This window comes from Polypterus senegalus, chromosome 2, assembly GCF_016835505.1.
Source record: "Polypterus senegalus isolate Bchr_013 chromosome 2, ASM1683550v1, whole genome shotgun sequence".
Lineage (NCBI taxonomy): Eukaryota > Metazoa > Chordata > Cladistia > Polypteriformes > Polypteridae > Polypterus > Polypterus senegalus.
In genome coordinates, this window is record NC_053155.1 from 98,464,895 (window position 1) to 98,481,872 (window position 16,978).

Here is a 16,978-nt window from a genome sequence, read left to right on the forward strand (position 1 = left end):
AGATGTAAGCAACATGTTTATTTTATTTCAAAAGGGGAACAGATGTTATTGTTAAATACTGTGCATCATTTTGTTTTTATGCACTTTGAGATTTCAAATTGGAAAAAACATATTGCTAGCACCTCAGATTTTTTTCAGTTATAGCTTTGTTATTATGATGTGCCTGTGACAGATGTGACCAAATTTAAAAGGGAAACAATGAATAAAAATGACTTGTTTTTCAATAAATGAAATTAAATTGTGTTGGTTTAAAATTTGTTATTATCCCCTGCCTACTGACCCCTGAAATTGTCCGTCCCAGCTAAATTTTATAGTTTGAAAATCTGGCCAAACTGAATTCGTAATTAAATAGCCCTGCTTTAGAGGATGTTCAGGTTCAGTTTTCATCCATTCATATTTTATGTAATCAAGTTTTAGTGTTGTGGTGTTCCATACTATAGCTCAACGTTAATTGACTCAAAATAGATGAACGTCCATTGCAGGGCACATACCCACACTCACTAAGACTGAGCCAGTTTGCAGTGCCCAATTAAACTAACAAGTCTTTGAGGTTTCATAGGAAAATCAGAGTACTTGGAGAAAACCAATGCGGACACAGATATAATGCTTAGCTAGTTCTAAGCTTTTGATATTTCATTCTTTACAGGTATAGTGCCTTCTTTAACATATCAAGTCTTCTTCATGAAAAAACTGTGGACAAACACAGTTCCTGGCAAAGACTCCATGGCAGATTCTATTTTTCACTATTACCAGGTGTGTACACTACAACCATTTTGTTGTCTCTGGTCAAAAATACTAAGGACATAAATACTGTGTTTTTTGCCTTCTTCTTCATTTATTTTATGATTTTTATAACGTTGTCCTCAGGAACTTCCAAAATATCTTCGTGGCTATCACAAATGCTCACGGGAAGAGGTTTTCCAGCTAGGTGCTCTGATTTACAGAGTCAGATTTGAAGATGACAAGTCCCACTTCCCCAGCATTCCTAAAATGCTAAAGGAGCTTGTGCCACAGGACCTGATTCGGCAGCTATCTCCTGATGACTGGAAAAGGGTGAGTGGCCCTGTGTGACAGCACTCATGATGCATTATCAGAAAGCAGCAAGGCAAACATCTGCAATAGCAACCTCCAGTGGCATTCACCAGTGAAGCTCCAGATACTGCTCTTCCTTGATTCTGAAAGTCACTCTTGCTGCTGTATGGGTATGAAAATTAAAATTATTAAACGAAAATGCTATCTCTGTTGTGCAATTTTGTTTTCAAAGTCTGTGCGCAAATATGCTGCAAAAATGAAAATGAAAATGAAATATAAAATTTGCAATATCATTTTCAGCCTGAACTGCAATGAAGCAACAGTGATGAAAAAAAAACGCATTTCCACTTCGTTCTCAACATGCAAATAGTGTGGGTCAATGGGTGGGGCTTGGTGATTTCCCACAATTCTTTGTTCTTCATAGCTGTACAGCCACTTTGATTGATAGAATACTTCTCACTTTGACTGTGTTTAATTCACATGATTTTGACCTTTTTACACCCCCTTACAGCAAGCTTCACAGCAAAACCGTCTCACAAATCCGAAGACAACACAGACTGTAATTGTAGTTCTGAAGTAATTAATGTGCTTTTTAATTACAATATTTAACATGACTGAAATTAGTCTTTATTATGTCATAATTTAAATTTCTTTACACTAAAGAAAAACAGTATGCTTTGTATTTTTGTAGTATTGTAGTGTAGCATCATCGCAAAGTACCCCAATGGCTGGGTTCACTGCCCGTGAGACTGTGCAGTTGCCATTTTTATAGGCGCTTTTGCTATTTGTGATACAATGGCAGCTCAGTCTTTTGCTGACTCCTCCCTAGTTGATGTAACTTGCCATGTTCCATTGCATAGCCATCCCTCCAAATCTGTTGTCAATGGCCACTTCCACCTCCTTGCAACAGGGCACATATTGGTCTTCTCTCCTGTTTCAGTCATGCAGCTGGTGTTGAGGGTACATCAGCAGGGTTGGGGAGTGCCGTGTTGTCAGATGGCACAGCAGGGATGTTAAGTGCTGTGCTGCTGTTTTTGGCGCAGTAGGTATGTTCAATGCTGGTCAGCTGTAAGCAAGCAGGCTAACCTCCTGGAGTGGAGATGCAGATGTTCCGGTTTCTTTTCTGTTTTCATTTACTGAACTGCCATTACGGTACTCAGTGCCAATGGGACAATATGATGCTACAAAAATACACGCATCCCATGTCAACTTCATTGTAAATAAACGTAAACTATGATGTAATAAAGGCTAAATTCTGTCATGTTAAATATTGTAATTAAATTGCACATCAATTTCTTCAGAACTACAATTATGCATGGTCTTTGCATTTTGTGAGACAGTTTTGCTGTGAAGCTCACAGTATGGGGGTGAAAAGATCAAAATCACATGAATTAAACACAGTCGAAGTGGGAAGTATTCTATCAATCAAAGTGGCTCTACAGGAACAAAGGACAAAAATATTGAGGATAGATAGATAGATAGATAGATAGATAGATAGATAGATAGATAGATAGATAGAATAGATAGATAGATAGATAGATAGATAGATAGATAGATAGATAGATAGATAGATAGATAGATAGATAGATAGATAGATACTTTATTAATCCCAAGGGGAAATTCACATACTCCAGCAGCAGCATACTGATAAAGAACAATATTATAGAATAATATTCTAAAGAAGTATAGTCATCTCTGTCCTCTCTTGCACAGAGCATCAGTATTGGCAGTCCAGTCCAATTTATCATCCAGCTGCACTCCCAGGTATTTGTAGGTCTGTACCCTCTGCACAAAGTCACCTCTGATGATCACGGGGTCCAGGATGGGCCTGGGCCTCCTAAAAGCCCTGTGAAATTGCCAGTCCCCGTCCATTGACCCCCACCATTTACATGTTGAGAACTTGAAAATGAAAATGCAAATTGGAAAATCAAAATTCAATGAGCAGCAGGTGGTGCCAGTGTTTATTTAAATTGTACTTTTCATTTTTGCAGCTTCATTGTTGTTCAGGCTGAAAATGAAATTACAAATAGGGTTGTTTCATTTTAGTTTTAATTTTGCAGCATTCTTGCACACAGACTTTGAAAATGAAATTGCAAAAGAGAGATTCCATTTTTGTTTTATAATTTTCATGTTCATTTTTTCAGAAAATACCTCCCATAGCTGCTGTAGCTATGCAGTAAGTGGCAATAAATGGGTCCAATTAAACTGAAGCCATTGGTGACAGGCAGTGAAGTGTCATATTGTTGCATATTTGTAGGCTGCATGTTTTGTTCCCAGCACATGCTTTTGGTGTTTTCTCTGATAAATATGTATGAGTGTAGAAGAAAGTGGGACAAATAAGATTGAACTGATTCTTAATTTGAGCAATCCAAATTGAACTGTGAGTACTGGAAGTGCACATCTTGGAAGAATGGCTGGGTTCACTCAGAACTAAGCATTTGTATTAGCGTGAGTTGGTAATGCAGATTCACCTTCATTTTTTTTTTGTCATTCCAGTCCATTGTGGCTTATTTTAACAAACAAGCAGGAAAGTCCAGGGAAGAGGCCAAGCTCATGTTCCTAAAAATAATTTTCAAGTGGCCTACCTTCGGCTCTGCCTTCTTTGAAGTTAAGGTAAGTCAGACTTTGTTTCAGTTCATCTCAGAATAGTCCTTACGGAGTAGAGATACAATGTCTGGCCACAGGGACTTGGTATTTGACTGTAGACTATAGGCCTATGTGTGTAAATGTTTTTACCAGACTCGAAAACCTAGAAAACAATACTGCTGGTCGCTTCTGCTGGTGATCATTTAACAAACACTTTGAACTTGAAAGAACTGTATCTACATCACTAATACTATTCACTGCTGTCATCTTGGGAATTTACAACATCAACCATAAAACTGAATGTATATCTGAAGCCTTTATGCTTCCCCCCCACAAAGGCTGATTACTATGTTGTAACCATTACTGTTGGATTAGGGTTTCAAGTCCATGAAGGATCAGCAGATTCTAAAAATGTCTTGGCTCTTTCCTGCACTAGTTTCTCATGGTGTACTTAAGCTTGCCATTTTTCTGTAATTCTGTAATGGAAACAGCAGGTTTGGAACATAGATGAGTGGGGAGACAAACACTATACAGTACGTATTTGCTTTAAAGTGTTCGCTTTAAAATCGAGAATTAACAAGCTTGAAACATAGTTTCAATTCAACTTACATGCGCAAGTGCCAACTAGATGTCAACATTAAAATCTTTGCAGTGCTCCGTGCTAGCCAAGTGTCAACAACCCAAAATAACTCTGAGTCTAGAGCACATACTGTAAGGAGAAGTTAACTTCTGCTCGATTGAACTGTAAGGAAAAGTAGCAGCTGAGCAAGCTGAAAATAACACTGAAATAAATATGTCCTGCCTTAAAGATAAATGTTGATTTTTCTCAACATAAATGATGAATGTTCTACTGAAAAATAGCATTGACCCACAGTGACAATAATCCATCCATCCATTATCCAACCCGCTATATCCTAACTACAGGGTCACAGGGGTCTGCTGGAGCCAATGCCAGCCAACACAGGGCGCAAGGCAGGAAACAAACCTCGGGCAGGGTGCCAGCCCACCGCAGGTGACAATAATCTGTAAAAAAAAAGCACAAAGTGCATAATGTACAATACTCCAAGTGTGATGGCAGTGTCTTATTGTATTAGGCTTGTCTCACATTCTTCATTGTGCCTGCACTTAGCCTGTAGATATGATGGAAAACTGTGCAGTTTCTCCTCCAGGCTATGGGACCACACAGTTGTGTATCATACTTTCTTTTTTGAACTTCTCTGAATTACTCTGTGAATGACTGCTGCGCTAATATTTTTTTTTGTATGACTCAGTAATCCCTACATCTTCATCAGATATTCATATCTCTCCTGATTTTTTTATTCACAGCAAACAACTGAGCCAAATTTTCCAGAGATACTACTGATAGCCATTAACAAGCATGGAGTTAGCCTGATAGATCCAAAGAGCAAGGTGAGTTAATGATAGATTTGGCCCCATCTTAAGTTGTCAAAGAATGAACTGAGAATCATTATGTTAATGTTTGTATTGGTCATTTGTGTTCTGCAGTAGCTGCCCTTTTTCATTGCAAAGTCTGAAAATATATGACTTGTAAGTGGCAATGATCAACCCCTTGATTTATTCTAAACTATTGTTTTTCCAGTCTTTCATTTAAAAAAAATAAGTAAGTGTGATTTTTTTAATTTCTGCTCTGAAAAGTTTTAGATATCTAGGTGTTTATGTCATCTGTTCAATTTAGAGCAGATTTATTTCCATTTTGAACAATAGGCAACTGTGTCCAATTATCTAAAAAACTGCTGTATTGTAACAAATGAGTAGTCTGGCCTAAATGATAATCTCAAGAATAATTCAAGTATGTGATTATAGTTAGAAAACCAATGTTCACACTACCAGATTATTGTAAGATCTAGGATATACGACTAGAAAGTGTGAGCATGTGTTTTATCTCAGGTAGTTTACTATAAGGTGGCACAGTGGCTGGTGATGCTGCCTCCCAGCTCCGGGGTCTTGCGTGCACTTCAAGGCTCACGTCTGAATGGGATCTGTATATTCATTCACTCTGTGTCTTTAGAACATTAGAACACTCTAGACGAGAACAGGCCATTCAGCCCAACAAAGCTTGCCAGTCTTATCCACTTGTTTCCTCCAAGAAAACATCAAGTCGAGTTTTGAAAGTCCCTAACATCTTACTGTCTTATTCCAAGTGTCTATCGTTCTTTGTGTAAAGAAAAACTTCCTAATGTTTGTGCGAAATTTACCCTTAACAAGTTTCCAACTGTGTCCCCGTGTTCTTGATGAACTCATTTTAAAATACAAGTCTCGATCCACTGTACTAATTCCCTTCATAATTTTAAACACTTCAATCATGTCACCTCTTAATCTTCTTTTGCTTAAACTGTAAAGGCTCAGCTCTTTTAATCTTTCCTCATAATTCAACCCCTGTAGCCCTGGAATCAGCCTAGTCGCTCTTCTCTGGACCTTTTCTAGTGCTGCTATGTCCTTTTGTAGCCTGGAGACCAAAACTGCACACAGTACTCAAGATGAGGCCTCACCAGTGCATTATAAAGGTTGAGCATAACCTCCTTGGACTTGTACTCCACAGATCGTGCTATATAACCTAACATTCTGTTAGCCTTCTTAATGGCTTCTGAACACTGTCTGGAAGTTGATAGCTTGGAGTCCACTATGACTCCTAAATCCTTCTCATAAGGTGTACATTCGATTTTCCGAGCACCATTGTGTATTCAAACCTAATATTTTTACTTCCTATGTGTAATACTTTACATTTACTGACATTAAATTTCATCTGCCACAAATCTGCCCAACCTGTATGCTATCCAAGTCCTTCTGTAATGATATAACGGATTCCAAATTATCTGCTAATCCACCTATCTTGGTATCATCTGCAAACTTAACCAGCTTGTTACTTATATTCCTATCTAAATCATTTATATATATTAAAAATAGCAACGGCCCTAGCACTGACCCCTGTGGAACACCACTCTTAACATCGGCCAGTTCTGATGAGGTTCTTTGCACCATCACTCTCTGCTTCCTGTATCTGAGCCAATTCTGCACCCATCTAAAAACATCACCCTGAACTCCCACTTCTTTTAACTTGATGCCCAACCTCTCATGTGGCACCTTATCAAATGCTTTCTGAAAGTCCAGATAAATAATATCATAAGCTCCACTTTGATTGTATCCTTTTGTTGCCTCCTCATAGAATTCCAGCATGTTAGTAAAACACGACCTCCCTCTTCTGAACCCATGCTGACTGTTCAGAATAACTCCTGTCCTTGCCATGTGTTGCTCAATCTTATCCTTAATAATTCCTTCCATTAATTTTCCTGTGATGCATGTTAAGCTTACTGGCCTATAGTTGCTTGGATCTGCCCTGTCACCCTTTTTATATAATGGGATGATATTTGCCATTTTCCAGTCCTTTGGAATCTCTAGAGTGCTCAATGACTTCCTAAAAATATGTGTCAAGGGTTTATATATGTACTCACTAGCCTCCTTAAGAACACGAGGATAAATATTATCTGGTCCTGGTGATTTGTTTGATTTGTCTTGTAGAACTTGTACTCAAATTTCCTCATACATCCCTAATATGTGTGCACTCACTTATCTAGAATATCTAAAGGGGGGCCTGTGTGAGTAAAGATTGGTGTGTATGAACATGTGTTTTGATGCACTGACTTCTCATCTATGGTTGTTTCCTAGCCTGTAGCCATTGCACAAACCTGAATTGGAAAATTAATAAAATAATAACTGCAATGCAAGCTGCTTAACAGTGGATTTATTTAATTATTAGTGCTTATTTGACATCTCATTTTTTATCATCTACTAACTGTCCCCCACGGCTCAAGCCTGTGTAGTAGTGAAACAGGACAAACTTTCAAACTCAATAAACAAACAGGTATTGCTAGCTAAGCAGAGGCAAGGTAAACTCCAAAATGTGGCCAGAGGTACAGCAATTTGAATGGAGGCTGGCACATGAATGAGGAGGGCCCTGCCACTCCTGACGCCATGCTTCGCCCTCCCCTCAACCTGTAGCCTCTGTCTCGGACTAGCGCAAATAAATCGCTCCTGCAAGCGAACTAGGATACTTAATGCAATGAGAGAAGTTGCAAAATCAACCGGAGTGTTCAAAAAAATTATAGAAAAAAACCCAATCTAAATCCGTTAAGTAGTTCTCTCATGAGAAGCGGATAGACAGACAGACAGACAATGGGCTGCTATTGGATTTTATCTATATACAGTAGAGAAGTGGTTTCTGACTCAGTTTTACCAAGGTTGATGTGCCAGTAGAGGGTGCGCTATCACTGTATACCTGGAGAAAGGGATGTGTAGGCTGAGTGGCTACTTTATTGAGTCCACGGGCTGTAGCTGCAATTCAGTGTGTATATATATATATATATATATATATATATATATATATATATATATATATATATATATATATATATATATATATATATATATATTGCCCGTTGCCCAAGAATGTATAATGAATTTCCCAAATGAAAAAAACACAACATAGAAATAGAACAAACATTTTTCTGATTCACATTTTATTGTAATAGGTAATGCAAGTGGTTAGTCCAGAGCCTTTGGGTACAGTATATTTTTTTTCCTTTGTGGTGCGAAAATGAACAAATTCTGAGGATTCCCCACTGTAGAACGTGCTACGTAGAGTTGTCCATGTAAAAAGAATATATTTTCCAAACTGATGCCTGCAACTTGCAGTGATTGCCCTTGAGCCTTATTAATTGACAAAGCAAAAGCCAAACGAACAGGAAATTGTATCCGTTTGAAATCAAAGGGTAAAAAACATTTTCACGTCTTGTGCATCCTGTTAAAACATTTTCACGTCTTGTGCATCCTGTTATGGTAGTTGCTTCAATAATATATATTAATGGAAAAGTTGCCGGCATTTCAAGATGTGATTCTATTCAGAAACGCTACTCATTAGTCGGTAAGCATAAAAGTCCATTCCACTGAGTTTCTTGCCAGCAACAGAGTTGCCCGTAGATGGATCTGTTTGTGGAATTCCACAGTAAGGAACTCAATTGTCCCACCAGTTAATGGAAGTAATGATTGTATGGTAAACTTGACCTTGCACTTTGAATGTGGGCATGAACCCACCCTCTCGTATTTGTTTAGTTGCACCAAAAGAAGTCATTTGAAAACAGGAATTGTACTTCCTGATGTTGTTCAAGAAATGCTTTTTGAAATTGGTGTTGATCCTAACATCAAAGAGTGTAGAGGTTCAGTTGGATGAAGTAGAGATGGCAGTTTCACCTTCCCATTTGAGCAGCACAGTCCTGGTGACTCTCCTTTCAATTTTAGAGCTCTACAATGAACACAGATATGATCCATTCAGCCAATAACAGCAACAGGATGTTCATGATATGCAACCTGTCGGTTATATGAGAAAGCCATATTTTTAAAATCGTGTTGCATTTGTCCACGTGTTGCATCAGTAGCCCTTCACCTGTTGGCAGACAGCCTGGTTTCCCTTTCTTAAGATGTTTCATCCGCTCTTGCATCAGACATTTTTCCCAACCAAACATACCCCATGACCTCCTCCTGGTCACAAAGGAACCTCATGCCCAGTTTGGTGGTGATCAGACACCCGGTGCAGATTTGTATGGCGGACAAACAAACATACATCGACTCTGCTTTATATATTAGATAGATAGACATACACATAAGGGGTGGTCAGTTTTAGTCCTGGAGGTCTGCAGTGGTTGTAGGTTTTACTTTCTACTACTTTCTTGATCACTAACTAATTTCTGGTGTCATTTGGCTTCTTTTCACTTCATTTTAATTGCCTTGTTTTTGAAAACTTGGTCCTCTGAATTGCTTCTTTTTTCTTAAATGGCAGCCAAACAAAAATGAGATTTGAAGTGAGCTAAGAGATGACCAGCTAAGTCGGGGCATCAAGCATCAACTAGTTCTATTTATTATATATTTTATTATTATATTTATATTATATAATTATATATATAATTTTATATACAGTGGTGTGAAAAACTATTTGCCCCCTTCCTGATTTCTTATTCTTTTGCATGTTTGTCACACAAAATGTTTCTGATCATCATCCACATTTAACCATTAGTCAAATATAACACAAGTAAACACAAAATGCAGTTTTTAAATGATGGTTTTATTATTTAGGAGAAAAAATCCAAACCTACATGGCCCTGTGTGAAAAAGTAATTGCCCCTTGTTAAAAATAACCTAACTGTGGTGTATCACACCTGAGTTCAATTTCCATAGCCACCCCAGGCCTGATTACTGCCACACCTGTTTCAATCAAGAAATCACTTAAATAGGAGCTGCCTGACACAGAGAAGTAGACCAAAAGCACCTCAAAAGCTAGACATCATGCCAAGATCCAAAGAAATTCAGGAACAAATGAGAACAGAAGTAATTGAGATCTATCAGTCTGGTAAAGGTTATAAAGCCATTTCTAAAGCTTTGGGACTCCAGCGAACCACAGTGAGAGCCATTATCCACAAATGGCAAAACATGGAACAGTGGTGAACCTTCCCAGGAGTGGCCGGCCGACCAAAATTACCCCAAGAGCGGAGAGACGACTCATCCGAGAGGTCACAAAGACCCCAGGACAACATCTAAAGAACTGCAGGCCTCACTTGCCTCAATTAAGGTCAGTGTTCACGACTCCACCATAAGAAAGAGACTGGGCAAACACAGCCTGCATGGCAGACTTTCAAGACGCAAACCACTGTTAAGCAAAAAGAACATTAGGGCTCGTCTCAATTTTGCTAAGAAACATCTCAATGATTGCCAAGACTTTTGGGAAAATACCTTGTGGACTGATGAGACAAAAGTTGAACTTTTTGGAAGGCAAATGTCCTGTTACATCTGGCGTAAAAGGAACACAGCATTTCAGAAAAAGAACATCATACCAACAGTAAAATATGGTGGTGGTAGTGTGATGGTCTGGGGTTGTTTTGCTGCTTCAGGACCTGGAAGGCTTGCTGTGATAGATGGAACCATGAATTCTACTGTCTACCAAATGTCCGGCCAACTGTTCGTCAACTCAAGCTGAAGCGATCTTGGGTGCTGCAACAGGACAATGACCCAAAACACACCAGCAAATCCACCTCTGAATGGCTGAAGAAAAACAAAATGAAGACTTTGGAGTGGCCTAGTCAAAGTCCTGACCTGAATCCAATTGAGATGCTATGGCATGACCTTAAAAAGGCGGTTCATGCTAGAAAACCCTCAAATAAAGCTGAATTATAACAATTCTGCAAAGATGAGTGGGCCAAAATTCCTCCAGAGCGCTGTAAAAGACTCATTACAAGTTATCGCAAACGCTTGATTGCAGTTATTGCTGCTAAGGGTGGCCCAACCAGTTATTAGGTTCAGGGGGCAATTACTTTTTTTACACAGGGCAATGTAGGTTTGGATTTTTTTCTCCCAAAATAATCAAAACCATCATTTAAAAACTGCATTTTGTATTTACTTGTGTTATATTTGACTAATGGTTAAATGTGGATGATGATAAGAAACATTTTGTGTGACAAACATGCAAAAGAATAAGAAATCAGGAAGGGGGCAAATAGTTTTTCACACCACTGTATATAATGTGTGTGTGAGAGTGAGAGAGAGGATTTAGGTATGATCAAGATGATTACTTGTTGTTCCACCAAATTCTGCAATGGACAAAGTGTACAATTCTTAGCAGCTTTGACCATTGTATAAGGGCTGGTACCAGACATGGGTACTTTCTGGAATGTCCATGCCATGTACTCAAATCTCTAGACTTATGGAGAATGGTAAAATGAAAAAAAACGAGTGATAGTGCTGTGAGAGAAAATATCTATTTAATGAGAGAGGTCCAATGACAATAGTCAGACTTGTAAAGAGCTATTGTTTGAGAATTTGTGGCTTTGCCATTGTGTTTTAACAACAGTTATGTGCAAATGGGCATCTCTGAATGCGTAATATGTCAGACCTCCTAGCAGGGTTTCACTCATGTCAGTTAAGAACAAGAAGATAAGGCTACACAAAGAACGTGATCAGCAAAGGTAAATGACTGCCGAAAAATGTCAACTGGTTTTACAAACCTGGATCTCTGCTATGAAATGCAAGGTGCAGGATCAAAATTTGGTGTAAACAACATTAGTCTATGGCTCCATCCTGGCTTGCTATCAATAGTCCAGGCTGGTGAAGGCAGTATATGTGCCAAGAATGCACATATTATGCAGAGCAGAATGATCTTCTTGGCACATATACTTAAGACTACCTCTCAATACCAACTGAATATAATTGCCACATCATAACTAAGCACAGTTGACCATGTCCACCCCTTTAGGGACACAGCCTACCCTTTTTCAAATGGATACTTCACACCAGAAATTGCCCATCTATCGAAGTTACAAAGTACACATCATTTCAAATTTGTTCTACAAACGTAACAGTGACTTCATTTTACAATCCTTTCAATCCAATACAGCACCTCTAAAACGAGGAGGTGTGGGAGGTTTGCAGTATGGATGTGTAGGTTGAAAAATCTAAAGGAATTGAGTGATGCTTTGAAGTCAGAATGGACCAAACTCTCCAAGGATTGTTTCCAGCACCTTTTGGAATCCATGCATCAAAGAATATATTGTAAACTATTCTGGTACTAGAAAGATATAACGTCTTTTTTGGGATCAATTGTTTATTTTATTCAGCTAGGTCAAAATAAATCAATATTTCAAAATAGGAAATATTCAACATGTGAAATAAAAGTACATGGTGCCCCTCACTCACCCACCTCCATCTTAAGTCTCATTCCCATACTACTGCGAGCTGCGTCTGCAAGAAATGTGTAATTAAGAAAGCAGCCACTGAGATTGTGCAATATATATATATATATATATATATATATATATATATATATATTTATATATATATATATACATGTATATTTGTGCTTTTGTATTTAAATAAGTCAACTATACTTACTCTGTGTATGGCCAATAAACGACAAATCCTGGAAGCAGGAACCAACCATGGATGAGATTGTACTGTGGTTACTCGTCTACAACAGGTTGAAATCCAAATTATTAACACAGACCCTGAGGTGCAGTGCACCTTGCAATCCATATATCTCTGTTATGTGCCATTTGGTATGGGACTGGTCAAAGCAGTGTTGATTTTTGAGATGCACCACATATTTGAATGACAAATGAATGCCTTTTGTAACTTAAATGTTTGTATTGCACCATCTTTTGGAATGACAGATAGACAAACACTTTTCCTTTTTTCAAGGTGGATTATACTGTGCCATGTAAAACTATTTCCATTTTCTCAGGTTTTCTGTATTATTGCAAACCAGTAACGGCACACTGCACAAATACACTTGACTTGAACATTCCTAGTTCTCATCCTCTTTCTCTGTACGTTTACCATTCGTTTGCTCAGAGGTTGATGCGCTTGTTGCTTCCTGAGCAGCTCTTCTTTTCTCCACTCTAGAGGCCCACTTGTTCTCTTCTTTCATCGGCATCTGTTCACATTTGAACTGATTAAATTAGTGTTTGTGTTGCATTTACTTAGTATGTTTTCTTTCATTTTTCACTTATGCTAGCACTTAAGTCTTCAATCTGCCTCAAGAATGATTTAAGATATGAAGAGGTAGAGGAAGTGACGGCGAAGGTGGTAGGGATGAGAATGGCGCCCGTACGCATGTGCTGTACGGCTGCCCTGCTGGACGCTACTGAGAGTTGATTCTACAATAAAATAAAAATAATAAGAGGAATAACCTTGGAGGTCAATCATCACCCCGAAAGCAGATAGTAGACATCACGTAGTATATGTGTACCAAACTTCAGGTCAGTAGGTCAAACGATTTGCGAGCTACAGGTGATTTAAAATCCTGGACAGACAAACGGACAGCCACGATAGCATATTATAGAAGATTTCACAGCTGGCAATAAAAAAGGGACTCTGAGTGAACAAGTAAAAAGTGATAATTTACAGAATTTATTGAAAACGCTACGCAATATGAAATGCCCTTCGTGAAAAAGCAATAGTGCCCTCAGACTCAATAACCTGATGTGCACTCTTAAGCAGTAGTAGTTACAACCAGAACATTCTTGGCAGGTAATGGTGGTCTCACAGCCCACACTTCCTTACAAAACTCCCCTAGACCATTTATGAGTCTTCAGTACATTAATCGCTCATTTCAGGTTGTGCCACATTTCAGTCAGGTGTACGTATGGACTTCTGCTGGGGCGTTCTATAGTATTACATTTCTTTTCCTTAAGCATTCCAATGGAAATTTGCACCTGCGTTTTGCAATTCTAAATTGTTTTGGAGCATCAGCTCACATACAGCAGGCCATACATTAACCAGAAACATCTTATAGAGAGGAAAGCAGGTTTCTTAAATTATGAATAGTCCAGGTCCTAATCCAGTCACCATGCCTGATACTGACTATGGGGTACATATTATGGAATGTAATTGTAAATTTTCACCAGAGATAAAGGAGTGAATAATCAGCAGAAAGTTCCAGTTTTCAGTCATTTGCCCAGAGAACGTTTTAACTCTCTTGGTGCTGTTCTGACACGAATTTCATTTTTTACTAATGTTGCATTTATGCAATTGAGGTTCCTGTAGATATCAGGCTAATGTTCTTGGGATCTTTGTGAATTAATGAAAAGCTCATGTGTTGCTCTCGACTACTCATCCCAAATGTCCTCCAGTTTGTTTTGAAGGAGCGCCAGGGCCTTTGAAGTGGCTGTGTAACCAACCCTATTCAGACTGATAGACAACCGCAACTTTTTCACTTCTATTCACATCAATCATTTTTTGCTCTCAGGACATTCTTACAACATATCCATTCACAAAGATCTCAAACTGGAGCAGTGGGAACACCTATTTCCACATTACAATTGGGAACCTAGTGAGAGGAAGCAAACTTCTGTGTGAGACTTCGTTGGTAAGTAGCCTCATCTTCTTGGGTATGAACACTTTTCTTAAAAGTTACAAAAAGATTACAGAGTGACATCTGAAACCACTAAATGTCTGAAACAAAGGTACTTGTAATAACTGATAAAGACAATGACTTTACAGTAGCTGTTATGGTACTATATTAGACTCTGAGATTTAAACGATACAGCAGTATTTCAGTATGAACCACTGGCTTGTATTTACCTAAATGTGCATTATGACTGAGCAATCATCCACAGCTTTGCTTTTAAAATTATTTATGTGATGTGACTTAAAGGTTAAAGAAAAAGAAGTCACAACCACTGCGCCTTTTTAGATTCATCAAGAAGCCAGAATAGGCGCTGTCATTCAGTGCTCCAGAAGAATACAACGTTACCCCCTCCAACACTAATGCATAATTTGCACTGAACTCCATTGTTAGTGGTAAGATTGAACAGAAGAAAGTCAGGCCAGAGATCAGTCAGGATGGTTTTAGTGACCTGCTTTATTAGGTACACCAACGTTAATAGCAAACAGGCTTAACTTAACAGGGCATGGTTTCACAAAAGTGCTGACATTTTGACACAGGGGTGCTGGCCCATGTGTATCCCATACTTGCTGCAAATCACCATGTGGTGGATTTCAACTCTGAACAGGTCATTCCCTCTCATCCTTCAGATGGTTATTCATATTGCAATGATTTCTAAGGCCACCACACTCCTGCATTGAAGAAATGCCTTTGATGAACATCAGTATACAGGTACCCTGTGGCTTTCAAACTTTGCTCTCCTCATGTGAGGACACCCAGCATACACCATAAAAACAGATCCCCCAACCAACAGTCTGTATGGGAGGAACATAGGATGTTTAATAAAATCCTGGTCCTTCCGTCAACATGAAACAATGTGTTCGATAGTGGCATGTCTGGAGCCTTCTACCGTGCTACATTCAAAGCCCCCATTACATATTCTTATCCATTTCTCTACTAGACTACACACAGTACACTCCAGTCTGCTTCTGATAGCATTGACAGCACAAATGATGCTGTTACCATTTGAGTGGAAGAGCCGGTGTACCTAATGAAGTTATACCAAGTTTTGGTGAAATTCCACTTCAGCTCAGTAGTTAGGAAATGTTGTTCTCCATAGATAAGATGCTCCTCTCTCTGTTGTAATTTTTGCTGTACTTCATCCTCTGTCCCATAATATAACCAGTATCACTTCATGCTCTCATAAACAGGGCTACAAAATGGATGACTTGTTGACCTCCTACATCAGCCAGATGCTGACCACTATGAGCAAGCAACGCAGCGCCAGGGGCAGCGCAAAGTGAACTGAAAGGGACTACTGGCGATGGGCCTTTGAAGTAGTCCGGCTGCTTCGCCCCCCGGGTAACCCCTGCAGCTGGGCAAGTAGCTTCTCCACACAGGTATGGCGAATGAGCCGGAGCGTGTCATGGAGCTCAGAGGAGACGGACACTGATGAGGGCAGCCCCACCTCACCCTCCAGTGAAGATGACTACCTGTGATATGAAGATTGCTGAAGCGAATGGATGCTCCAAAACAAAACTGAATAGTCCACAGCTCCCTGGCCAACACTGCCATCCTAACCAGCTGAAGGGAGTTTTGCATTGTGGCTGAACCTGACATCTGACTGAGGTCAGCTAGAGGAGCCAAAAATGGATTTGTAACATTACGCAAGGAGGTCTAGCAAGTCTGGTTACATTTGTGAAGGATTTGTTCCTTAATTGGCACTCGTGTTGTTCACATTTGCTTCAGTGTCACATTTCAATGGCATGTCTGCGATCTGGTGTACAAACCTACAAACTTATTTAACTGTGGGAGTCCAGTGCTTTGTAACAATGGTATATATGTTGTTGTTTTCTAAAATAAACTTAAAAGGCCTTGTAACACCAAGGGAGTGTGATGAATAAGGCAAGTCTTCTACATAACTTGTGGTAAAAATGAAAACTTAAAACGGGGTCTAAAAAGTAATTCTCATTGGCAGCAGACTTTAGACACCTGCACTTGATTACCAACCACATTTCCCCAGTTTGGACCAATCATTGCTCTCTGTGTCTTTTGTATTCAGTGTAACTAAACTAGACATTATTTTATTTGCACTCTTCCCTTTAATTTTCTCCATATCATCACCACCAATTTGAGGGGAAAAACAACAACTGCGGTTCAGATGAGTAGATTTCAGCATCCAATTTAACAAACAGAAGGCTACAACAGCAGGCTGCCCCTAAGATTACACAAAACAGTAATTGTTTGGGAGGAATTAAAATTTAGTTAAGCCTGTTATGTCACATTTAATGACCAATGACTGGGGTCTATTATTACTTGGCATGCAAATCTAAAAACTCCTGAGGAGACATTAGCTGCTATAATAAGAGTCTTTGATTTACATAAAGTGATCATTTACAATCTGCTAGTTAATACAAA

At 39.0% G+C, this 16,978-nt stretch overlaps 1 protein-coding gene across 1 annotated transcript in view; it reads left to right on the forward strand.

Annotated features, from left to right (window-relative positions):
* Window positions 1-16,441, forward strand: part of LOC120523178 (unconventional myosin-VIIa) — a 197,059-nt gene extending 180,618 nt beyond the window's left edge. The window contains exons 43-48 of the mRNA XM_039744223.1: window positions 647-753; window positions 868-1,053; window positions 3,529-3,645; window positions 4,945-5,028; window positions 14,423-14,542; window positions 15,772-16,441. Of these exons, the coding sequence (XP_039600157.1) occupies window positions 647-753; window positions 868-1,053; window positions 3,529-3,645; window positions 4,945-5,028; window positions 14,423-14,542; window positions 15,772-15,864 (707 nt within the window). The 3' untranslated portion in view covers window positions 15,865-16,441. The remainder of the gene's footprint in view (window positions 1-646; window positions 754-867; window positions 1,054-3,528; window positions 3,646-4,944; window positions 5,029-14,422; window positions 14,543-15,771) is intronic.
* The last annotated feature ends 537 nt before the right edge of the window (window positions 16,442-16,978 follow it).